This window comes from Battus philenor, unplaced genomic scaffold, assembly GCF_028537555.1.
Source record: "Battus philenor isolate CCGP_79_NKW_IND1 unplaced genomic scaffold, ilBatPhil1.0.hap1 SCAF_23, whole genome shotgun sequence".
NCBI lineage: Eukaryota > Metazoa > Arthropoda > Insecta > Lepidoptera > Papilionidae > Battus > Battus philenor.
In genome coordinates, this window is record NW_027181686.1 from 10,813,250 (window position 1) to 10,840,345 (window position 27,096).

Consider the following 27,096-nt stretch of genomic DNA (forward strand, 5'->3'; position numbering starts at 1 on the left):
GATAGCTTTGGTGAATGCTCCATGGATTGACTAAGCTCAAGGACCCCCACCAGGGGGCATCGGCTTGGGTTGTCACTCGTCCACCAACAATATTCAAAAAAGTAAACACCACTAGTAACTACGCATATCACCGTCGCTCGCGAATAATCGAGCATTTATTTGACCGTGAACCTATCTATTAAGAATTATATTCATATAGACGCCCCCCGGTCATAATTTGATATTTAATTAAGTTACTACGACTTCGTCTTAGTTCCAGCTAGGTATAAACAGCCCTTTTGGAACCAACACTCTGGAACAAAGTTAATACTATGAAGAATTATATTCATATAGACGCCCCCCGGTCATAATTTGTTATTTAATTAAAATTCTACGATTTCGTCTTAGTTCCAGCTAGGTTTAAACAGCCCTTTTGGGACCAATACTATTCAACAAAGTTAATACGATTAAGACTTATATTCATATAGACTCTGCCCCCCGGTCATAATTTGGTATTTAATTAAAATACTACGATTTCGTCTTAGTTACAGCTAGGTTTACACAGACCTTTTGGGACCTATAGTATTGAACAAGGTTATACTATTAAGAGTTATATTCATATAGACGCCCCCCGGTCATAATTTGGTATTTAATTAAGTTACTACGATTTCGTCTTAGTTACAGCTAGGTTTAAACAGCCCTTTTGGAACCAATAATATTCAATAAAGTTAATCTATTAAGAATTATATTAATATAGACGCCCCCCGGTCATAATTTGGTATTTAATTAAAATACTAAGATTTCTTTTCAATTCCAGCTAGATTTAAAGAGCCCTTTTGGGACCATTAGTATTGTACAAAGTTAATAGTGTCAATAACTATATTCATGTAGACGCCCCTCGGTAATAATCTGATATGTAATTTAATTGCTACGATTTTGTCTTAATCCCCGCTAGGTTTAAACGGCCTTTTTGGGAGCAATGCTATTGAATAAAGTCAATACTATTAGTAATTATTCATTAAGTCGCCCCCAGTCAATAATCCAAATCCCAAAATTATCAATATATTTTGGAAAAACATCGAAACAATTTTTTTAATCCTCGAAACAAAAACATGGTACATTACAACTTTTAAAAGTAGAAAATCACAATACGAATCTGTAATAGAAAAAGATTTTAAAATGAAACTATTTCAAAATTTCTCAACCAAAAAAAAAACACCAAAATAGCTAATAAATAAGTTGTTTCAACATCCAGTTCCAAATTTGTTTAAATCAAAATTTAACCGGAAGTAAACTATGAATCAAAAACTTTCAAAAGGCCTTGCAAATCCCTTGGAAAAGTTTTTCGCAACTTTAAACGGCTGCTCTACTGAGAAAACAATAATTCAATTTCCAAACTCCAAGAAAATTGGGCAAGAATTTGTTTTAGCACGTGCTCGCCCTTCGAGTTTCGTGAATGGAGTTAAAAAAATTCCTGACTAAATTTTTATAATTTTTTTTTATAAAAAAGTACTTTTGGCGTATTCAATAAACTATAATGCGGTGAATTACGGCCCATATTCTCACTATGAAATGAGACTTGTTTCAATGAGAATATACGTTGTACAGTGTGATTGACTATATATACATATCTATCTTTAGAGTTTAATTTAGAGCTCATTTGCCAGCAAAAAGCTTTCTGAAATATGGTACATTCATTTTTTTCTATTGGAATGCAAGAGGCCAATAACTTATGCCAGTACGTCTCTAGGCACAGATACTAAACAAATAATTAATTTTATGTAGTGATCCTAATTTTTAAAACGTAGTATATTTTTTTTATTTTTTCTACAGCATTTATTTTGGTAAAAGATATACCATACAATAATTCACATCAAATGAGCTATATCACCCCTATAACCAATCATCCAGTATAAAGAGAATATACAAGTGTTTGGTACAAATTTTCAATTAAAATTTTGATGAGATTGCTTAATTAGACATTGGCTACGCGAGATGATTTCTTTAATTTTCAACGTGACTAGACAAACATGCTTTAAATTCCGGCAATAAATTAATAAAAACATTTCTTCCATAAACACATAATATATACGATGTAATCAATTTACTTTTATGAATTAATTAATTAACCGCTATCTCATATTATTAATATCATACAAAAGTTAAATGTCGGGTTAAAATAGATTAATGACTAATTACAAGTATAAAAGTAATATACATTAAAATAAAGATTTACATAAAGTGCATTTTGTATTAAAATCAACATAAAACGAAAGATTTCATGCAAAGTAATTAGTGCGGAAGTGTGTTTAACAAACGCATACGCCAAGGATGTGAAGCGGAAAAATAATACGCCATACAAACTAGATTTACGATAACAATAAAGTTGTCAGTTCAAAAGTTGCAAGTTTTACAATCAAATTTAAAAAAAAAATGTGACAGCCCTGCCCATTAAAAATGTAGATAAAATCAAACACTAAAAGCCATGATAATAAAGTAATATACAGTTTTAATTATTAACACATTCCATGGCATGCGGGGCGTATACGACCCCCGCTGCACTTTCCGTCCACACCATTTGTAGTTCTCATTGCAAAACAAAGGATTCTTAAACAAATGAATTGTAGGCTCGAATATAGATAACTTCACGTCACGTACGCACCTACGTAATGCATATTAAAATTTATAACTTTATCCCGCTAATTATAGCTTTGCAATATTGAACAAGTGTAAAGCATAAGTCTTAAACGACTTTTTTTTTTAATTTTTAGTGTGTGTATACGCCCCGAGCGGCCTGAATGGAAAATCTTCAAAAATTGCGTCGGCACGGAACGTGTTTAAGAGAACAACCTACTAATTGCTTCCAGCGACGGCACTTTTATTATTTAAAGATTAAAAAAAAACTTGTTAAACTAAGAACTGACAACCCTGATTTAAATGTACGCAATACATTGACGGCTTAGCTGCAAGTTACTCACTCTGAGCGAGTAGTGAAGCGGCGTTGTACGCGGCCGAGGAGCCGGCGCCGGCGAAAGTGCCAACCGGGCCAACTGCCGGCACTAGGTAAAGGCGCCTTTATTAGACAGGCCTAGATATTATTTCCTCCTTAAAACTGCTGCAAACGATTTACCTATCCTAAATCTTTTGACATTCTCCTTCTACCAGAAAGGTAGATTCGTCTCACCTCGGTTTGGTTCGGTAACATTTCAAGCCTATTACAAATCCATTATACTTTTAACGTTGTCCCATAAATCAACGTCAAGAAGAATACAGATAAAAATCGAACAGATTCATTTCCCATGTTCTATTATGATTAAAACTTTCTGAATAATTTCATACTTTCATGTTACTATTAGTATAAACCAGATCCCTGTGGAGACAAACTTTCATACTGCTATGGTCTAATTTTGAACGATTTTTTAATTATAATTCTTTGGATTTGTTAGCAACTATCCGCCATATAAGCTGACTTTGGCTTGACGTTGGTATATGGGAAACAACATATTAATTATTATCCTTTGTGGTCGCTTTGTGCAGTTTATTATTATATATATATATATATATATGTATGTATATATATATATGTATATATATGTATGTATATATATATATGTATATATATATGTATGTGTATATACATACATATATATATATATACATGTATATATATAATAACAATCGCTGCAATATTTTTTAAATTACATTAAGAAAAGCGCCAGTGAAAATAGTTAATACATATAGACACGGGACTAACTTTTAACCACATTGAAATTTTTTTCACATAGTGGACTTAGCATAGATAATATGTATTCGTTTTTTAATCATAAGGGTAATTTTTTTTTCATACTTAAGATATACACAAAAGTCACATGTTCTGATCTGCAAACAGAATTCAATCCGTCTATGTATAGTCAAAAGTTTGATGTATAATAATATGTCCTAAATAAATAAAAAGTTCACATGAAGGTATTACAACATTAATAATTTTTTTTGATACATGGAATTTATGAACTTGTATATCGGATAAACTATGTACTTACCAATTCCTCTTCCCAGGCCTAAATTAATTGGTTTCGTAAGAGAGCTGGCTTGTATCTTGATTGGTTTTACGTTAGAAGCCTGACCAAAGGCCAATCCTGATGGAGCTGAAAAACAAATGTATTTACTTATATGCTGCACATACAGTTACAGTTTAATTAAAATGTATCATTTAAATTTATAACATTCACGATTAATTTTCTTCTGATTGTGGGACATGAACAAAAACCTGTATAATTATTTTGTAACCTTTTTTCTTCCTATGTAATCAATAAGTGTTTATGCGTAACAATATCAATATATTAACAATTAATAAATCATCAGTGTAATTATTTAGTAGTTTTATTTATTATGTCCTTTACCAATGATCAATCAAGTAAAGTCCCCATGGAAGACACCCTTAAATCTGTGCATCCAAATACATACAGATTTAAGGCCTTGCTGGGAGACAAATAGTACTAACTGTAAAAAAAGCCTATGCACCAAACAATGCCCTCACAAGTTAAGAAATATTTAGTATTTGTGATCGCTTTTACACTATTGTGTGTAAGAATGTGTGTAAACAAAAAGTCAGTGACTTTATATTCTATGATGTTTACTAGTTATAAAAAGAAGTTTTATCCATCAATCTTAATAACCAGATTTACTCAATTAACATGTTCTTATATGTTTTACCTAGTAAATACCTACCAGCTAAGGGGTTTGTAGTGGGTCTGATGGTAATGGGCTGTGGTGGGGGCATTATTTTAGCTTTGACTCCCATCCTCGCTGCAGCAGCTAATGTCTTGCCACCACCTAAACAGAGAACACAAATATTAATTAGTATTTGATCTTAACTAGTTTCTTTTTTATTCTAAACAAAATAAGGGTTTTATAATAATGCATTCACTTTTTCTTTAAGTTTCTTACTTAATTAAACATACACTTCTACAGTAATCTATGTAATATAGATTGTTTAACAACATAGTCTTTTAAAAACTAGACTTTTGTAAAAGCTGTAAAGGAGTGAATATGTGGCTTATTTTATCTCAATTAATGTAAGGTACACCCTACCCAAAAATCAATGATTTCAGAAATAATAAATGAACTGATGATAATAAAGAAACAAAAACGTTTTCAAAATTCTGATTACTACTTATTAAATTTATTATTGTTTATTATCAAGTTATAATCACAGCTTATTGTGCAAGCTAAGCAAGAGATAACATGTATTTCTTGGATTTATTTTTGATGAGTCAGCTGTTTGGAAGATGTTTTAACATCTGACAGTCTGTCAAAACAACAACATGAGTGACAGCAGATGATGATAGAGTCAGTTCTAAGGATCTAGGGGAATCGCTGCTCACCAAACTTAAAGGTTAGACTCATTAGGTCCCAAAGTTGACTCAAGAGGAACCACTCTCCATTAGAAATACAGTCCTAAAATTGGCTCTTAATGATTTTAACATATACAGTTTTTTGAAAAATAAATCTCTGTAAAATTTGTACTACCAGAGGTTATTTGCCTGTCAGATTCCTATTAAAAAAAATTAATAATATACAGGTGGATTTGAAACAGATATAAAAAAAACTTTAAACCTTTGTGCTGACAATCGAGCTATACATTTACCCCCATAAAGCTTTTTAGCTATAACTAAACACCATGTATTAGGGGGACCGCAAAGTAATGTCGCTTTCTTAAGTTAAATTCTCAAGCCTACATGATTAACAAGTTTTTATTTCTAAACAACAATATATTCACCATCATTATCAACAACCTTTTGCCATCTAGTACACAAATTTTCAATGCCGGAGCGGTAAAAATAAATTGGTTTTTCTGTAAAATATGTTGACAGAAATGTCATTACTTTCCGGTCCTCTTAACATATCCCTCTGGTGCTTGTATCACATGTCAATATTCAAGTCATTAACAAATACTATTGACCCTTTGCATTTACATATCAACATAGGTAGCAGAGCGCTGGAGGTGCTTAGCTCAAATGTCTACAGTAACTAAGTTACTACTCAGGAGTTTCAACTCACTTGATTGGATATGTCGGATAATATATTAATTTAAAACAGTAATGCTTCTGCACTACCATTTGATGTGCACTAGACCTGCTGCATTGATGACGTCTAGTAAGAGACCAATTACGAGAAAGAAGTTAAAATTAGAACTTAATAGGATTTATTAACCTACAATCAGTACTTAATGACAAGAAAAATAAGTATAAAACTATAAACATTTTCCAAATTTCACTACAGTCTATATTATACTTTTATTTGACTTTTAAATAAATCATTATATCAAAATCTCTCTGTTACCCCCCCATTTTTCAAATAAAACACTCTACCCTCCCCTTTTTCAAATTTAATAAACACTGAGTCATCCGACCAAGCAGGTGGAATTTTGTGAAAATTCATCTTAGCCGACTTCTGGTCTGAGAAAGGAATATTTCTACCAGATTTCAAGTCTCTATGCCTAATAAGAAACTCATTAATAAAATCTTGTATCAAAAGGTGTTACAATAGATGTGGTCAGTAGTATTAAAACTCTGAATACTTTTTATTATAAATGATCATAACAATGACCCTAATATGAATATACAGCTTATATGTGTACTTGAAATTATAATAACAATCAATCTACCTCTATAAGTTTCTGAAGGGTTGACTTCAATCTTCAAATAGTCAATTCAAAACCTAGCGGTTATTCTTTCAAAAAATTATTTATCTACAACTGTTGGACAATGTTAATAAATTACTTGTACATTTTTTAAAAGACAATTTTGTCACTTTAATGGTTTTTAGGCATTGACTTTTGCAGAGAGTAGTTATTAATAACATTATAAAAAAAAATATATATATATATATATATTACATACAGATTTAATATTAAAATTAATGTATTACTGATTCTTGACTTTAAGGTCTCTTTTTATGCAAATTATTTTAGTACAATTTTGAGTTAATGAGTTGTGCCCAGACCCTAATTATTCAGAAGAATATGTGCTGAACTGCATGTCTGGATTTTAATGGAGCTAAATAAAGCTTAATAGTATCATCATTGCAAAGAAAGTGCTATACAGAATGAGAAAGAAGTTTGTGAAAATCCATCACCAGTACCCTAAATATCTATTGTATATTCTCTTCTGATGTTGATGATTTGGATCCACTTCGTAAATGATGTAAATTTCAAATGGTGATAATGATTATAAAATGAAATACTACATTACTTTTCAATAAAATAGAATAAATTGAATCTGAATATAGATTTATTTTAATCTTTTGTATGAATTTATTTCAAACATTCAAAGTAATTTATTAATCAGCCATTATATTTCATTTAATTTCCGCAAACTTATTACTGTGGCTTTTATGTTAATTTTAACTTGTTGTTTTAGCTTCATAAAATTTAAAAAAAAATTAAGGATTATTTTCGACTTTTCTGTTGTACATATAAACTACACCTTATAGTACATGTAACTCATTCACAAACTTAAAATAACATAGAGGTTTAATAAAAGTATCTATATATTAAGAACAAAACAATGAATGAAAATATATTTAGTGCTTTTTATATACAATATTAAGGGCTAGAAATCATTATTTTACCTGGTACTTCCAAATTGTCTGGATCTTCATCTTCATCAAAGTCTGAATCATCAGATGGTGTTGGTGGATTGTCTTCATCATCACCATATGCTGCTCTTTTCGACTAAAAGTAATTACTAGAGTAAATACAGGACCAATTTTTTTTCTATGGCTTCTATTGTTAATCTTAATTCACAAATAAAAAATCGCAAGGAAAACAATGGTACATGTGTAACTTTTCAGTTTCCAACTTTTCATGTTTATAGTTGTAATTACATAACTGATAAGAAATCTATTAAAATCCCGTTTTACGAGCCATGAAAAGCACCAAGGTACGGAAGTTCAAACAAAATCAACATACACTTGTGTTCATTTTACTCCCTCAATTGGATCAAAGCGACGCAATTCCATTAATCTAAAGTTTTTACATTTAATAAATCGTTTAATAGTTTGTATTCTTTCAAAATATGGTGCAAGAATCAGCATAATATTTAATAAAACATCGCACACAACGCACGTACCGCATTGCACTAGTGTGCTTTGCATACTTCGTGCAGTTGTTGGGACGTATCCTAATATTATACCTAGAACCTTCTAAGAAAATCAATACAGCCACACCCTCTTTGCATAATTAACAACTTAATCACCCCAAGACTTGCAGAATTACAGTCAAAAATGCATGCAAATAATCACATGTGAGATTGCCATCGAATCATGACAGTTTTTTTTTGGTTAGAAAACTTGAAAACAAAGAAAAAAATACAGAAAAAATTGATTTTCGTAAACTTTAGTAGATTATTTCACTTCTTTACACATATTAAAAAATGATTATAACAGGAGTACAAACAAAATCAGCTGAAAACATAATATTCAACAAGGTAAAGTTCGTAAAAAAGTATCAAAACAAAAAACTATCATTACCATTTTTATAGGTGAATTAACGGTTTTTGAATAGGAAATTTACAATAAAATATTGAATTTACGCACACAATTTTAAACCTCTACTTTATCATTACACTCGCGGAATAATTGCGTAAAATTCTCAACACGAACTTGGAAAAAATTCAGACGACCCGACGGCGGTCAATGCTTCCGCCATATTAAAAAATACTTAATACAAATCCAAAGAGAAAAGAATAATGCACCGTTGTATACGTTCCAATACTACCATCTACGTTATTCTCCCTAACTTAACATGTATTCTAATCAATTAAAATCAACAAAATAATTTTAAAACATTCATTTAAATTTATATATGAGTAATAATACTATAAACAAAGAAAATATGAGCAACTTCATTTTTACTAAAATGTTTTAAATCAAAAATGAGCACTAATTTTATTGTACGTTTGTTATAAAATATTTGTTTTCATTGAAATACGAAGAAAATCTCACGCATAAATACATTTTTATTGTATAAGAACAACTTAAAATTTTAACAAAAACAACTTAATAACTATAAATCTGTTAGATACATGTATTTCAACTAAACAGAAAATTCATGGACGCCTATAAAAAACTTTCAACAAGACCATTTCTTTATATACTAGTTATACTTACTTAAATGTAAATTGTTTTTGACTGCTATTTCTATAGATGCTTATGCTCATTTATTATTGGAATTATTTTGTAACAAATATAATTTTTAAATCATTCGGATCTGTCATTTAATAAAAAAGTTTTAGTTGGCAACAAGTTTAAGCCAATCTGATTCGCAAATCCATCGCCATATTGTCTTCTTTCTTGAGCGCTTTATATTGAAATAGGAAGGTTTCATTAACAATTTTATCTTATATTGCGTTATAGTTTTTGTATTTCAAAGCGTTTTATAAAATGGATTCCCTTGTCGGGTACGGAAGCGACGACGACAACGAGACCGAGCGCATCAGCTATCACAGTTCGGTGAGTAATTATGTCCTTGACTAAATGTAAAAACTTAAATAGCTGGCACCCAATAATTCACAAGTTCAGAATATTTTGTAGCGCCGTAATTTGTTTTAATATATTTCATGTCTTATAAACATTAGTGAACATTAACCGGTTTGGTAAAACTTACGGAATCTAAAAACAATTTAAATGCAATTTTTGATGCACCTTCTAAAAGTTTTGTATGAATCTGCAAATTTCTTTTCAATTATTTTAGTTTTAACTTTTTGTTTAAGTAAATGTGATACCTATGACAAAATAAATTGAAGCATATGGTTTTGTCCAGACACTGTTAGCCTTTACATTTTAGCTTATTCCACAGATATTTAAGAAATATATTTAGAACAATAAATAAAAATATTAGTGTGCACATTTAATATAAAAATATAATTTACGGTGAAATAAAAGATACAGTAGTAACTAAATAATCAGTGCCAATAATAAATTTTGACTCTGTAAGCCATATGTTTATAACTAGTTTATTAGTATATATGTATTGCACATACTATATGTTTATGATGATAAAGTAAGTTTGGCTTTTTAAGTAATATAATGTAATAGCTGTGCTATGTTCTGTTCTTAAATGTTAGTTGGCTAATAACTGCAATGTTGCAACCCAATATCCTTCAAACAGTTCAGATGTAAAAACATCTTCTCGTTTCTTATATGTTATAATTTTAAGGTACAGAAAGTTAACTTGTAGTTTATTTTTTATCCTGCAATAACAAGACTAAAGCTGTCTGGATATTGAAATAAAAAAAATCTTGAGCACATGGCAGAGTTTAATTTGTATGTAATATAATTTATAACTTTATAATGTTTTAGTTTGAAATCATGAAAAATGTAATGCTCATGTCTTTTAATTTAAATTTGTTTTTTATTTATACATGACACACTGCAAATGTAGTTTCAATAGCATAAAGTAGTTAAGTAAGAAAAATAAAAATCAGCCAAAAATAATAAAAATTTAATATACCAACTATTACAATTTAAATTTATTATGTATTAGGGTGGCTGGAAAATAATGTTGCTTTCTTAAGTTAAATTGACAAAACTACATTTTTAACAAGTTTTTATTTCCAATCAACAATATATTCACCTTTGTTATCAACAACCTTTTGCCATCTAGTAAACAAATTTTCATTACCGAAGCGATAAAAATCAATAGGTTTTTCTGTAAAATATGTTGACAGAAAGGACTTTACTTTTTGGTCTCCTTAATATCAGCATTTCTTGATCTTCTTACAAGTGAAACCCTTTCTAGTAGATGCTTTCATTGTAGTACCTCTGGTTTGTTACAATAATAAGCTTTTGAAGTAAAATTCTGTAAGTGGATTATATCCTACAAAAATAACAATTATGTAAAAAAAATATATTTTCAAAAAGTTATACTAAACAATTGTCTGCACTGCACCATTATAATCTGCGACACAATAGTCTGAACTGCACAGTTATAATCTGCGACAACAGACTGTCGTTTTTACACCACCTATCCATATTACTGAGTGGAATTCAGTTGCAGCATTAAATTTTTATTATTTTAAGGTTACATCCTTGAATATTTAAAAAAAAATGTTATAACTTCCTAGAAACCCCATGGTTCACAGTGTCAGAAACTTATACATTATTAAGTTACACATATTAATGACAATTTTATCAATGGTAAATCATTAGCAATTTTACAGATTGTGATTGTATATGAAGGTATTAGCAAAATGTAACAATTTATCATTATCATTTAAGTTGCGAATTTTCCACTGCTGAACAAAGGTTTAGATTTCTAATAGGTGTGGTTGGAAGTGGCCTACACCCAGGGTCTTCCAACAGCCTTGACAAGGTTGTCTGTTCACCTTGTTAGCGCAATAATTGCCTAAAAAAATCCACAAAAGTGCTATAGCAAACATCACATAGTATAATAAATAATCTTAAGTTGACCTGAGTTGATATACTTTTATATGAAAAATAAAAATAGAACTATTAACTGGTATAAATATAGTCAATTGTTTCAAAATTACATATATATTGAAGCTTTGTAGATTGGTGTATGTTGACTTCTTTGTAAATATATTAAAATGAATCCAGTACACACCAGAACTTTTAAGCAATTATAAAATAATTTTCTTTTCAGTAAACATTATAAAAGTCTGCAAACTTTAATTTGACCATAAACCATTGATTGAGATATAAATTGTTATTCCACCTTATTGTTTGAATAAATTTAACTGACGTTATACTGTATATATATTTGCTTGTTAAGATGGACCATTGGAAGAACTATCTCTTTTAAAGATAATATAATACTATATACTTAATTGCTATGTGTACATAGGGAGAATTAGGTAGTTTTTTTTGTGATCAAAATTTACCTTGAAAAGGATGGCAAATAAATCAAAAAGACATATGTCTAAGGTTGCTTATTTGGGGCTAACTTGTATGTTTTAAAATTATTATACTTATATTTAGTAAAACTTTATTATAAAGTAATCTATATCTATAATTAAGTGTAATAAGTATTAACTTCTTTAATACCATTAATACTTTTTTTAGTTAATTAATTTGCATTGAATTTTTGACATTTTTAAACAATGCAATTCTGTTATTATTATATGGCCATTGATATAAATACTACACAAAGTGTCTAGGCAGGTGACATCTAAAGAAAGTGTGTAGAAAACAGGTATTATTTTGTGATCCATCTATAACAGATGGAATGTGAAAGCACAAGATTTTTTACAATAGGACACAAAACATAATAAAACTTGGGAGCGGTTCTTTACCCCTTGGGTATGGATTTATTTGAGAAAATATTTACATGAGGTGTTTTTGACCTAATGGTCCAGTGTATCGCAAATAATATTTACCAAAATATTATAATTGTCTCTTCTATTATGACTGATTAAAATTGCAACGGAATGAATAGAATTGTGCCTTTATCTTCAAATAATGTCATCTCATTGCTCCTAGGAAAAACGTGTACGACGTCTCTATATACCCAAGAGTTTAATTTTTGGTTTGACATCTCAAACACGTCATCCGGTCCTAGAGAAAAAACTTGAATAATGTCTTCCAGACCGAAAGTCCAGTGTACCAAAAGGATTATTGTGTAAACTGGTAGCTAAGAAATCTATTTAGTATTAGGAATATTGTAAATATCACTCATCATTATATTTCAAAGTTATACCAATGTAGTACATGTATAAACATATTTTCCGAGGAAAATTCATGTTTTGTTTTCATATTATTTTTTATTAAATCATTTATTTATTCACCGATATTAATACAATTCTCTGCTTGACAATAGACTGATATTCTAGGTGGGTCATGGTATGTGCCAGCCTGGTGGAAGGCGCCGTGACGATGACACCAACTATGACGACGTGAACATGGATCTTAGTGAGGTAATTACCATTTAATATTATTTGACATACATTGGGGCATGTATAATATATCTAGAAGTATATTAGTCTACTTTTGTCCCACAATGTCATATAATTTGCACATTTCTTGAACTAGTAGATACTATGTATATCTATCAATTTCTACTACCACAAATTTTACAAAATCATAATGGTCAGGGGAATTTGAAAGAGTTATTTCATTAAAATCAATTTAAATTAGTAGAGTTTCAGGAGGTTTTCAAGAATATTACCAAGTTTCAATATCTCGTCGTTATAATATTATATTAAGAAACATATATAAATAATAATTCGTTGTGCTCTTTTCAACGATGATATTAACACTTTTATTATTTTATATGTTACCCATTTGTAAATTGACACAAAACAAAGTCAAATACCCCCGACGTGCGAAGATGAGCTGCCGTTAGCCTCCACCAACTTTGTCGCGCCCTCACGTGAGTACATAGCTTTAAGATAATATGGAGAACCTAGGATCACAACTTATTGCTTGTATGAATATATAAATAATACAATTATATATTGGGTATTTAAAATACTTTATATGATTAAGTGTACATTGCATTACAATTATTTTAATATTCTGATGTAATAATGTACATGTACAGAATACAATATAAAAGTTATAATATTGTCTGAGTGTTAATTAGAAATGTTTTTAACACACATTGTTCCCAAGGTAGGCAATGAGTTGTTTTATTCAGGAATGAAATGTATTTATGTTATTTTTAAGTTGTTTCCTAAATATTTTACAATTTCATTTATATTTATCGAGTTATCTAGATGACCTTATAATCAATTTTAATTAAGGACCCAAGTTGTTCCTAATTGAAGCATAGTCGAGGCCAAACTCCTTGATTTTTTTATTCCTCAATTTTTGGCTATCCTCAATTAAATATGTATTCAAAAGACATGCAAAAGCATATATATTGACTATATATGATTAAAAGCTCACAATATGTGTTTTAAATTTTAATTCTAAATGAAAAATATTTATTTTACTTCTATTGATATATAATATAGTTTGGTGTATAATTGATGACGACAACAAACTTCTTAATAATTATTTTAGACTTTAGTTAGTTAATACAGGTAATTGTTTTAATTTCACGATAAAGTTTTTTTTTAATAAATTAACAGAAAATGAAAAATGAATTTATCGAGAGCAATAAATAATCCTTAAAAGAGTTGCATGTGGCAAGCAGGTTGAACACCTTCGTCCGCCGCCTATTACATAATTAAAAACGTTACTGCAAGAAAACAACTTTACACCATGTAGAGTAATTATTTTCAGATTCAAAAGTGTGTGTTATTTCAAACAGATGTTACTTATTATTTAAGGAAATTCAAAAGTTCTGAACTCTTAGATTATTTTGTCGTTATTTTATATTTCGCACTAATATTTTGTTTAAAACTTTCTTAACATTGTACAATACAATATTCTGGATTATTCTATTCAACTCAAATCAAGGGAATTACAAATACAAAATGGGGATATAATATTTGAAGCAATGAAAGTAACATTCAGCACATTTTCACGATATTTACAGGATAAAAAATTGGATGTATTTTAAATATTTAAAAAAATATTTTATTACTGTCGTTATTACTTCCATTTCTAAATTTTTCTATATGGGTTATTTTTTTATAACAAAAAATAAGTATAGTATTAATTTGACATGATTGTGATAGCAGTATAGTATAACGAATGTATGAGTGCCTGTACACAAAAGTCTAATTAATCTTGCAACTTGATACAACGTTTAATTAATATTTTTTAATTGAAGATTGAAGAGATTGAATAATCAAATGCATATTTGCCTAAAGCTATTTTTGCTGTGGTATTATGGATGTGGCTTCTTAGTGACTGTTTTCAAAAATGTCTTAAATATACATTATAATATGCTTGAATTTTTATTTAAAAAATATTTTAAGTATATTAGTATATATCAGAACGTAAAATTTATTGGTTTTGAAATTCTGATATTTTGTAACATTTTTTAGAGTGGCCACTTTATACAGGTTGATTATAAATCGGTGTAAAAGCTTATAATCAATCACTCTGTATATTCAATTGTGTAATTGAAAAATAAATGTGACGTGGAATTTATTTCAAATCTAAAGTATTATCCGTAGTAAGCCATCACTTCAACGTTAGGTAAATATGCATAAACATATTATATGGTTAAAATTATAAACGAAATTTTACTGCAAAACTATGGATTAAAAAATGCCAAAATAAACTTTTTTCTAGTATATTAATAAATACTCGTGACGTTATCTTGTCGCAGGACTCCCAGGGTGGCGAGTCGGAGCCCGAGCATCACCAGTCAGAATCACGTCGCTGTCCGGAGAGACCAGAACGGCTCAAGCGACCTCGTGGTCCGGACCAAGTAGACAATGAACGCTACAACTCAGGTTTGTTTGAAATTCACAATATCTTAATTCAAGTGGGCATTTTTGTGCACTTTTGAATCTTCAATTATTTTAACATAAATATTAAGCTATCATCAGCTCGGAATGCTGATCTTGTGAGAGGAGAGAAGCTGGCCAGAAACTCAATAGTTGCTCTTTTTTTAATTAATAAAAATAATAAAAATTAAAAAAAATATTTGATGTGTACATTACAATATCAACAAGTTCCACACATTTTATCAACATTTTTTCAACTAAAAACTTAAAGGTTTATTTAGTTATATACTTTTATTTAACGTTAGATTTAAAAGTAATAAACGGAAGAACTTTTGGAACTTTATTTGCATATACTCAGACCCATGGATTTGTTAACTTTATGAAGATAAAATCTAGTCGTTACGAGTAAATTTTAAGTTTTTGTTATAAACATATGTATGTCATTCTTATACAGGTGTTTAAATTTTGTAGCATAAACAATATGTTATTGAATATGTATAAACAAGCAACCGTCATTATTCCAGTTTTTTTTTTTAAATCTCTGTTTTTTTTTTCCTTTTATCTCTCTCTATTTTGTTCCTTTTTAATCTCGAGGAGAGGCCACCTGGTATTAAGCTAGACCTAATTTTAAAACAAGTGGCCTTGAGCTGGATACAAACCTGAACGGCTTGTTTTTCATCGCCAAAGAAAAATCTTTTACATTAAATATCTCACTTCTCTTCCTTAGAGATAAAACCTGTATATATCATTGCATTATAATTTGGTCAGGTAATAATAATGGAAAAATATGTTTAGCAGCCTTAAATTCAAACTTAAAAAGTTTTGTGTGTGTATGTGTTATTTGGGTTTCTGGGTGCAGCAGTTTTATAAAAATATCGAAACAAAATCAAAATAGTGTTTTTTTTTTGTATGTAAACAAACTTTGATTTTACCTGGTAACTTTGATTAGATGACAGCCGCGAAAAAGACCGGGAACGAGACCGCGAACGCAATCGCGATCCAGATCGCAAAGACCGACGTCGGGACTCTCCGCCACGGGCAAGATCAGAGCGAGAGCGCAACGACCGCAAGAGAGACCGGCGCTCACCTCGCAGAGACGAAAGGCACAATAGGTAAGATAAAACTTGCCTCTGTTAAATTTAACTGTGGTAACATTTTGAACATTTTAACTGAGTCATAGTGTTGACTTAATTATCGGGTGGCTCACTTTTAATAGTTCAAGTTATGTTCGATAAGCTTTAAGACTTCACAATTTTTTTATGCTTTAGTTACTTAGTAAGATCCGGTTTCGTCCTGACTTGGGAACCCATTAAAATTAAAAAAGTACTCTTTTTTCTCATTACTATGAGGAGTAATGTTACTCCTGAGGATGCCCCATGGAGGAGTTCCGCATTATTTACTGCACCGGCATTTATCAGCGGGCTGGCTGGCGGTTCGCTTCATTGCACGACTACTGCTGCACAGCGAAAGTAGTTATATATTAGTCCCTTTCTTACTTAGGATGGACTTCCGCAAGGTAATGCCTGAAACTATTAGATAAAAAAGAAACATCTTTTGCACTGGCCCCGCAGCTGAAGGTCGTTCCCTTTTTGTAAAAAATTGTCGCTCACTGTGTTATGCCATTTGCGACGATCTTCGGCGATAGTATTGGTTAATATGAGGCAAAGATTTTAAGAAGCGAACCTATTATGCGTAGACGTGCTTGAGATATGGCGCTGGAGGTAAATGTTAAGAATTCTGTGGACTGCTCGTAGAATCAATGCATCGAAACTGATAAAACTCAGGGTCGACACGCCTTTGCACTATACAAAGTAGATTTTAGTCTCCAGGAATATTGGTGAAAACTTGAAAAGCTTTTGACTATAGTAAAAGTGGATGGACGGTTATTACGAGGCCGCGCGACTCCATGCAATGATGCGATCAGGTCCAAATCGTAATGTACGTCCACAGTAGTCAAAGCTAGAATACACATGTGCATAGATGATACCTAGTCTAAAAATTATTAAATTCTTCAATTTGTATGGAAGGTTTACCTTATATTCATGTATTTCAGAACAGATAAAGGTGAACGTAATAGAGGATCACAAGAGGGAAATAACCGCAGAGGACTCCTTGGTGACCGGCCCGATGAAAAATGTGGTGATAATAAGGTAAGCTTGCTTTATATTTGTTTATTCAGAGTTGACCACGTATTGGTTTTACAAACAAAGTGACAAATTAAAAACCTTAAAAAATATAATATTTAACTAAAAATCTTGTCATTAACTTGCTTTTTATATTTAAATTAATTATACTTGTATTGTATCATGAAATATTTGTTATTTTCATATTTAATCATAATATAATATATATAGGGTTCTTTACAATGACAAATTTTGGTATTATTGATAAGAATCCCATAAAAACCCAATCAAAGAGTAACTAGAATCCGAATGAATTCCCTCTATAATTGCATCCTCTGACTTTAAGCTATAAAAGTTCCGAACACATCCTGATCATGCTGATCCGGGGGAGCCTTGAAAAAGCTCAAGACCTTTTGGTTATTTACAATATTCTTGATATAATTAATTTCCAAGCCCTATTAACACATTCCATGGCATGTGGGGCATATACGACCCCCGTTGCACTTTCCGTTCAGACCATATGCAGTTCTCATTGAAAAACAAAAGATTCTTAAAAAATGAATCGTATGGTCAACTATAGATAACTTCACTTCATGTATGCGCGTACGTAATGCATATTACAATTTATAACTTTTTCTCGCTAATTATAGCTTTTCAGTATTGAAAAATATAAAGCATGCATATTAAACTACTTTTTTAATTTTTAAAGTGGGTCCTATATGCCCCAAGCAGGCTGAATGGAAAATCTTCAAAAATTGCCATGGCACGGAACGTGTTAAGAAACTTATTTTACTCAAATTTTGCCATAATTATGAAAAATATTGATGAATTTCACTTTAAAAAAGTTTTTAATTACGAAACTAATATAGCGTCTACATAAGTATAGTAATCATAGTTAATTAACACTAAGTTGATACTGCTATTCAAAAATAAAAACATATCGGGTTTACTAAATCTTAGATTATTATAATTTATTACAATATGTTCATTATTGGTAAATTCGAATAGGTTTTATATTTTTCTTGATTACAGATGTATATTATGTCATATTCCGTTTTGATATAGTTTTTTGACTTAAATTTTATTTTTATAATTGTTATTATTTATATATATATAATTGTGTGTAAATATGCTGTTAAATAATTCATTGTTATTTGTAACAGGTACCTGCGCTGATGGATCTCAAGCCTTTTGGTGGTGAACCTCCACCATGTTATGCAAAGTCACAGGATGCCAGAGACGCTGTCTCACCAAGGTAATTATAACCTGATATTATAAATACAAAACTCATGTTTGCATCAAGTCGTAGGTGTGACTTGTTAAAGAAAGTACTTTTGTATGAATATATTTCTGAGATACAAGCAAGACAACAAATTACAACTATTTGTGCTACAAAAGGAGACTTCAAAAATAATTTTGTTGAATTATTTATATGTAAATTATTTAAGCCAGTTAAATATTTTTAGTCTTGAAATAATCATGACCATTTATCTGGTTACAACTTAATTTTATAATGTATTAAGTTTTGTATGCCATTGATGCAATACTTAGTCATCAATGTATATATATATATATTTGATCTGTACATTAATTTATATAATATAAAAAAGTCATGTATGTATTTATAATTATAAATCTTATAGGTAATATTATCTATATAAAAAATTCGGGACGCAAACCCAGTAAAGATTCTCATTAGGACATAGACAAGGTTGCGCGAATGCCCTAAATGCGGGTGACGATCCTCGTGGTCTCGGTCATCGTGACAATCTATGGGGGAGGCCTATGGCTGGCAGTGTCGCTGAATAGAAGAAGAACTGTAAACTGTAATGTCTTAACTCTAGATCGTGTTGTTTTCTTTGAATGAAAACTTTAACTTAGTCCTCTACGACTATTTTTAACCCTTATCGGTTCCAAGTCACCTCTGACGTGACAACGGTAGTTCTCTACAGCGATCGGATGGCACATGTGAGGTGACAAGTTGGATCATGATGAAACTTGCTGCCTATTGAATGCGCATACGACTGTCTTTTCTCATGTTAGAGATTATTTCAAAAATACTACACATTAAATACATATAAATAAAATGTATTACTTTTTCAGAAAATAAATATTTTTTAAGAAAATTGTTAAATTGGAATGAGTAATAAAAAAACATCTTTTTTTCATACTTATTAAAAATAACTACAACCTGGTGTGAATCAAGCATACGAATCGTGGCGTCTGTTTGGAGTTAAAAGTGTAAATATATACTAGATATAAGTTTTCTACAATCAAATATAAATACACTAACATTATCATATACATATGTTACAGGTTCGTTGAGCGTGACCGGCGCGAGCGAGATAGAGAGCGCGAACGGGACAGAGAGCGGCACAGCCGACGATCCGAGGAGCGCAGGTACGCCTTAAGTGTCGTCTAGTAGTCTTTCATGACCATGACCACTTTACTCAGCAATATAACCCACACAACCTATTTGTTCTCTTCTTCGAAGCTGAAGAAATAACATGGGTTTCTGTGGAAAGATCTGTGTACCTTTTGTTTTTATATGGACCTATTTCACTTGTTCTTCAGCTTATTTGAATTTATTTATACCTGTAAAGATCTACACACGGTCAAACCCATGGTTAACTGTTGTTCTACTATGGGTGTGTTCTGTCCTTGGATTGGGTATTATTAGTTATTTTAAAGTGATTCTCTCAAGCAGTCCTGGTGGCGGACGATAATTTCTTAGGCAGAGCATATAGGGAAGACGTGGTCGAGTTAAAATGCGAGGTTTTAAACCCACCAGGATAGCGTTGCACGCCCTTTGCCCCTCCTGGTGACATATTTTTGTAAATAAATATATATCATGAGAAAGACAAATTCATAATCAAAATTTACATTCTAGTGAAATGCACATGGTATCTACATATTTTAAATGTTAGATATTGTGTAATAATATCATTTATTTCAAAATCAGTTAAATATTTATTTCTTCTTAAAGACAGGTTTTAATTGTTAATTAGTTTAAAAATATAGATACCTCAAGTCTGGTCAAAAAAATTATAAGCTAGATCTTTAACAAACAACTTGCATGTATTTCTATCCCTATCCCTATCTCTACCTCTCGAGTGAATATGCAAAATTAATTGGTCAAACACAACAACAACAACATTTTACAAAGATCTTTCATTTACCTTTTATTAGGCTACTTGCACTGTAAAAACAAAAAGATGCTATTGGGTTCTTTTTGTTGGAATATTTACTTATTATCGTTCAACATCATGGCTGGACAGGGTCTTTATTTATTTTCATTTCCATACTCCCTTTCGTGTTTCTTAATGTTTTTTTTTCTATTTTACTTCATATCTTATTTTTTGATAATAATGTGTTTAAAATTTGGAAAATTAATGTTATATTGGTAGTGGTTAATGATTGAGATTTATTTGTCCTGTGGCAGGTCGGGGGGACATAGGCACGGTGAGCACAGGTCCAGGTCGCGAGGTGCTGCGTATCCACCACCATCGTCACATTCATCTAGGTATGATGCTGTTCATTTTATTTTGTTTTCTATCTGATTTACACACAAAAGGGCTAATATTTAGCCTATAGAATTACTAGAGAAACATCAATGGAAAAATTAAAAGTATACATTACAAATACTTTTAATTATTAGTTAATCTTGTGGCATTGTTTTAGTGCAATCTGTTAAAATTAATATCCCCACATTTTATTTTGGAAAAACTGTTTATATTTCAAATACTGAATTATAAGAATAATAAAGCATTTTAGTGATTTTTAAGTAATATAGATTCCCCTCTACCTAACCAAAATAAATTATACTAATAAGACTGTTTTACCTTTTATATATATATATATATATTTATTGTTATATTGTTTTCAGTTCGAGCGAGCGTCGCGACTCTCCTTCCTCAGGTGACTTCAGGCCGTCTTCTTACAAAGTCAACAAGAAATTAGAGGCTATGGAGAAAATGGGTAAGTTGAATTTATTTCGCTGTTTCTTTTTAAAATGACACCACATATTGTGTAGCTGTATTCAGGTGGGTAACTCTGTTGTGGTTGAAAAATAATGTGTGCAAATATCTATATCTATACTGTGCTGATAACATATCTTGTCTTTACAAAATACTGCATAGGATTTAGGTTTTCAAAGCGTTTGTTAAATCTATTGCGAATTTCTTGCAAAAAATTAAAGCACTAAAGTATCTAGGAACTGTTTGGTAAATGATATAAATAGGATCTAGGAAAATAAATCATTTCTATCAATGTTATATATATATATATATGCTTGTTTATTTTATATATCTTAATAAAATTTCAAAATATTGAAAGTGACATGTTTCAGCGATTAGCTTAAATTAGATGTAATTCAGTTTATTTTCTTTTGTTCTAGGATTACAGATTAAGACACCGAATGGCTCCATGGCCACAGCCCAGCAGTTGCGTGCTGCAGCAAGCGAGACGCCTGCCAATAGTGGACTTCCAGCATACTTTAACTCCGGTGCCCTAAACTCTAACAAGATTATGGACCAGGTTAGTATTGTTGATGTGATTGTAAGGAATGTAGGAGTAATCTTGGAAAATATTGTAGTGGGGCAGATGTCGTTAGTGTCGCTGTAGGACGCGCGTTGCCAGTGTATTCTATTAAGAAAACTTTATATTCAGCATACACAGAGTTTGATCAAATAACTAAGAATGATTATTTATATATTTATGATAAAATGATTTCATATAATATTAATTTATGTTATTATTTTTTATAGTTTGTAACACTAGAGCAATATTTAAATAGGGGCTTATCCAGCGAAAACTTAAAAAAAATTGGCTTTTAATGACTATATAAAAGGACAAGTAGGTTGATTGTTTGATAAATTATTTGATTCGATTATAGCTTAGGTCAATTTAAAGTATCTACTTGTTAATTTCTTTTTTGAATTATTTTGTCTTTGTTTTATAAGTTACTATTCAATTTAAGAATTAAAACTTACTTTAAATAACTTTTATAATATTCTCTTTATTCACAGGTACAAAAACGAAAACTGTTATGGTCTAACAAGAACAAGTCAGAGGCTGAGGAAGCTGCCAAGTGGAGCGGCACTCGATTTGCTCAGGACTCTGATGGCAAACAAGTGTCAAAGTTCATGAGGCTTATGGGCATTAAAGAACCAGGTCAGTTTTTATGTGGTCTTCTTCAAGCCTTTCATGCATTCTGGTCACTACAACCACTATGTTATAGTGATATTAGGTAGGTAATAGCAACCAACCATGCTGAGGTTTAGTCTTCTCGGCCACCATTGTGATTGGTGTTATTAACAAGTGACAACCCAAGCCGTGGTGGAGGCCGATGAGTCAATGTGGTTCCATACTGCTAGCATTCCATGGAACATCCAGCAAAGTATTCTAAGGGCTCTGTGGCCTCCTAATGTGGTAAAATAATAGAAATAATAGTATGTAGCTGCTAGAGCAAAGGCTCTCCAGGTGCCCTCGAGTTTCATTACTTTAAAAGAGTTTTTAAGCTAGGCGCCTTCTGCACCCTGCCACGTCATACTCGTAGACACTGCAATTGCCATTAGAGTAACCGTAACAGCCCAGTTCAAAAAAATGTAACGTGTCTTCAATGCAATTATTTAATTCTGAAAAAGTTGATTAAAATGTTGTTTTATAAAACAATTTTACTAAAGTTTATTATTTATATCGTCAATTCCTTTTGATCATAAAATAAACATCATAAAATAAACAACTGTTTACAAAGAAAGCTGTACAAAAATTAATAAAATGTGTAATTATTGAACTGTAATTTACACTTATGTGATAAATTTGATGTTTCTTTAATATCATTAATTATATATGGCAAATATATAAGTCATTTGTCAGCAAAAAGCTTAATAGTTTTTACACCAATTTCCAGTCAACCTAACCACTCAAAAATTATACATTCATTTATTTTTCTAATGGAGTGTGTCGGGCCAATAACTTCTGACAGACAGTACAGATTGCAGGAACAGATAGTAGACAATAATTTATTTATTATTCAGTAATATTCATTTTGAAGAGGCTTTCTGTTAGTATATTATCTCTTAATATTACCTAATATTTTATAAACCATTGCTTTTAATGCTATAACTAATCATCCCGGTGTAATTATTTTTGCAAGAAAGAATTGGTAAACATTATTTCTCTGGTCGGCAGCATGACTGGATCTGTTAAAAATTTTTTATGTATTATAACATATTATCCTTCACTTATAAATCACATTTTTATTAACAGCGGCGCTCAAACCAACTGCACCCGACGCATCCGTAGACCCCAACAAGAAACAAGAGGAGTTGTTCCAAGCAATGCAAGCCCAGTACGAGGTCGCTAGGGCGACCACTCACACCATGAGAGGAGTTGGCCTCGGCTTCCAGCGGGGACAATTTTAGTTCCCTGATGTAAATGTGAAATAACAGTTTTTATATAGACATAATTTCCTCCAACACATTAAGAACTAAAAGTGAAGTCTTTGCACTGTGTATCTCCCTTTTTTGTTTCATAGTGTTTTGTGAATGTCATGTTAGTGTAACCAAGTGCCAGTTCATGGGTTCCCTAATAATGGCTAAGTTGAGAAAATGTGAAGAAATAGTTTTGTGTTAACAATAAGACTATGAATAATGGTAAAGACAATGGCAAGTAACATAAATATTGTGTGAAAAATGATTTTATATAACCAAATGTGGCCAAACTGCAGCTCGTAAGCCACATTTTTGGTTCCGATTGATTGTTGAATTACTTCAATATTTAAATGTATATAACCTATGTCAGCTCCTGGGAAATTGAAACAAATTACTGGTGTGAATAATAATAATTATTATTATTCTACAATAAAATAAGAAACACCAATTATAATTAAATAACACCGGCATTTTAGTATTATTAGGGGTGCTGACATATATGCATGTCATTATATGTAACTCCATTACACATAATTTGTACTTTTGTTTAAATAATTACAATAAATGTAATAATTCAAAAAATGGCTCGTAGTACCAAAAAACTTGGTCACCCCTGTCATATAAATTATTCACAAGATATCATCTACCACCCACATTGATAATAATAATACAGATAAAGTGAAAGCATGGAGAGGTGTGATTCAGTGTGTAATATTTTTATACAAGTCATTTGGTATTACAAATATTTGAAAGTCTACATGTATGACGTCATTTAGAATCTAGGGATTTAGTGTATGGGACAGCTATGTAGTAGAAACAACAAACAAACTACTAAAAAAAACTACTGCATTGCTGTCCCATAAATCAATGTGAAGAACGAAAATGGCTAATAAGCATGTAGCAGATAACTAAATAAATTTTTTACTAAAAGTCACTTTCTTTTGCAATTATGCACCCTGTGTAACCAGTCACTATTTTCATGTCACAAATTTTGAAATAATGTAGTACCTTTTGTCAAACCATGTTTACAAAATTATTACTATTTGCAACTTCATTATCATCATTTCAACTGCAGAAGGTGCACCTATGGATATAGGCCTCCCTGTTAGACTTCTGACAATCAGGGTCATCTGTCCTAGCAGGGAACATACTTTGCTGCGCCTACCGGTTCATTGTCTCTTTATGTGTTAAAAAATAATTATATTCAAATGGGATTTTTAATTAATTTTTTGCAAACACAGGGTGCTCTTTTACCATATTTTAGCATGACTTTGATTTATGTGACTTTTTTTTATATATTATTGTAAACAAAAATTTTAATTGCAAAGTATAAATAAATTTTGTCATGAGATAGTGTGGCTGTGTTATGAATTGTACACTGGCCAAAGTGTACCTTTTTAAAATGTAGATAAATACTGCCAATTGCCTTTGAGATGTGAAAATAAGCAATGTCCATGCAATATAAATATCTTTATACTTTAGTTTTAATTTTCGTATGTGTATATAATTAATACTGTGAATGCATTTAGTTTTTAATAATTTTATAACCAAGACTTGTGTGATATAGTTCGTTTTTGTTATTCAGTACTGCATATGCGCTGATCTGCAATTGTATCTGTTAAAAGTTATTTTAGTGAATAAACTGCAGAGAAACTCAAGTTTTGTTTATTGTTGCTCTACTAACATTTACACCATCATTAATTTAGTTAATTGACCCTTCCGCTCCGTGAACTCAGTACCGATGAAGCTGTAAAAGCCTTAGGGCTAACATCATCAGAGAAAAAGCAAAAGCAACACCATCACTGTATTTGAGGTGGCAAGTGATGAAGGCCATGTTCTAAAACTAAAACCATAATCTTGAGAACTACCTGCAAGCCAATCAATCTAATTAATATAAGTATAGACATTGATGTGGGTGATGGTAAGACGCTCTATGCACATATTTTCTCCTTAGAATCATAGTGACTCAGGATTTTTTTTTCTGTTGCCCCCCTTTATTGAAGGTCTCTTATTCACCCCTAACATTTAAAGTTAATTTTTTTATTTATTAATGACTTTTTAGTTTATCCTATATTTGTTTCTTCTTTCATACTTCGTATGTTATTTCACTCTCTCTACTGCCTTTTACCACACATTCTATCACTCTTGATCATCCATCACATTTCTTTCTTTCATCTCTCCTTCACCAGTTCAGTCTGGCTAAGCTAATCTAAATTGACCTTAATGCTCAAAAGAAACAAGAAATAATCCTTCAATGGTAATGAAAATGAAAGCCAGGAGTGATCAATGTATTGTACATTATATGAAGACTATACATTGTTGACTCGAACACAATGGTAATGACTACCGTCTCATGGATGGTGTTTGAATTTAAATATTGTGCCAGTAATTCTGAGCATCCTCACAAATATTACATGACAACAAAATTAAACATCACCATCAGCCTTGAGACAACAAGTGTAGAACATATGAATCACCCTTAGAATGCCAGTAGGACCATTTGGAAGTGGCCCGCATGCAGCTAAATAATAAGGAAGGGGAATATAATTTTAACTTTTTAGGTTCATATGTAATGCATATGGAATTGTGATACAATGAACTAGCAAAATTTGCCAAGTTTACTCACCACAATTACTTCCAGCTGCTTAAAGAATAGTATACTATATATAATATACAAGAACTGTTTATATGTTTTAAGGAGATCGGAAAATAATGTTGCTTTCTTAGGTTAAATTTACACGACCACGTTTTTAACAAATTTTTGTTTCTAAACAAAAATTTGTTCACATTAGTTATTAATTACGTCATCTAATATACAAATTTTCTGTAAAATATGTCGACAGAAACGACATTATTTTGCGGTCTCCTAATATTACAATTAAAATAAATAAATAATAGCTTTATGGTTTTTTATTCCATTCATCGTCAGTATGTAATTTATTTGACCTCATTTCAATGCACTTTAATTATATAAAGAATAATAGTTTAAATACTTCTTTTTAATTGGTTTCCCCTAAGTATTCCTTATAATTAGGTACATCATAGAATTTAAAATTTTTAGAATACATAAATAGAATTTTTACTATCGTTGAAAGTAGAAAATAATTATAAAAACAAGGACAAGTTTTAACTAAAAGAGGTTCTGTCTCTGTCCCTAGAGACCGTAATGTAATTTTATTCTTAGATTTTGGGAAA

The 27,096-nt window shown here is 30.8% G+C and overlaps 2 protein-coding genes across 4 annotated transcripts in view; one reads left to right on the plus strand and one right to left on the minus strand.

Annotated features, from left to right (window-relative positions):
* Positions 1 to 8,673, minus strand: part of LOC137924021 (protein strawberry notch-like) — a 28,535-nt gene extending 19,862 nt beyond the window's left edge. The window contains exons 1-5 of one of the 2 annotated variants that reach the window (XM_068767315.1): positions 8,512 to 8,673; positions 7,612 to 7,714; positions 4,708 to 4,812; positions 4,020 to 4,124; positions 2,958 to 3,038 (exon numbers count right to left, since the gene is read on the minus strand). In XM_068767315.1, coding sequence (XP_068623416.1) covers positions 2,958 to 3,038; positions 4,020 to 4,124; positions 4,708 to 4,812; positions 7,612 to 7,714; positions 8,512 to 8,514 — 397 coding nt within the window. In that variant the 5' untranslated portion in view covers positions 8,515 to 8,673. The remainder of the gene's footprint in view (positions 1 to 2,957; positions 3,039 to 4,019; positions 4,125 to 4,707; positions 4,813 to 7,611; positions 7,715 to 8,511) is intronic. The other variant, XM_068767316.1, reaches the window with a different exon arrangement.
* A 636-nt stretch (positions 8,674 to 9,309) lies between these two features.
* Positions 9,310 to 24,573, plus strand: LOC137924028 (arginine/serine-rich coiled-coil protein 2). 2 transcript variants are annotated; one of them, XM_068767326.1, is made up of 12 exons: positions 9,310 to 9,492; positions 12,831 to 12,914; positions 15,224 to 15,350; positions 16,294 to 16,456; positions 17,398 to 17,494; positions 18,631 to 18,722; positions 19,784 to 19,867; positions 20,910 to 20,990; positions 21,354 to 21,445; positions 21,864 to 22,003; positions 22,495 to 22,639; positions 23,738 to 24,573. In XM_068767326.1, the coding sequence occupies exons 1-12, from the start codon at positions 9,424 to 9,426 to the stop codon at positions 23,890 to 23,892; spliced, it is 1,329 nt and encodes a 442-aa protein (XP_068623427.1). In that variant the 5' UTR covers positions 9,310 to 9,423; the 3' UTR covers positions 23,893 to 24,573. The 2 variants fall into 2 exon arrangements, with proteins under 2 accessions (XP_068623427.1, XP_068623428.1); XM_068767327.1 differs by having other exon boundaries at positions 9,407 to 9,492; positions 12,818 to 12,914.
* The last annotated feature ends 2,523 nt before the right edge of the window (positions 24,574 to 27,096 follow it).

Bases quoted from the DNA above. Each gene is read 5' to 3' on its own strand.
- LOC137924028 (XM_068767326.1), top strand. From the start codon at position 9,424: ATGGATTCCCTTGTCGGGTACGGAAGCGACGACGACAACGAGACCGAG. The intron at 9,493-12,830 runs GTGAGTAATTAT...CTGATATTCTAG, and splicing joins GCATCAGCTATCACAGTTCG to GTGGGTCATGGTATGTGCCA. The intron at 15,351-16,293 runs GTTTGTTTGAAA...AACTTTGATTAG, and splicing joins CAATGAACGCTACAACTCAG to ATGACAGCCGCGAAAAAGAC.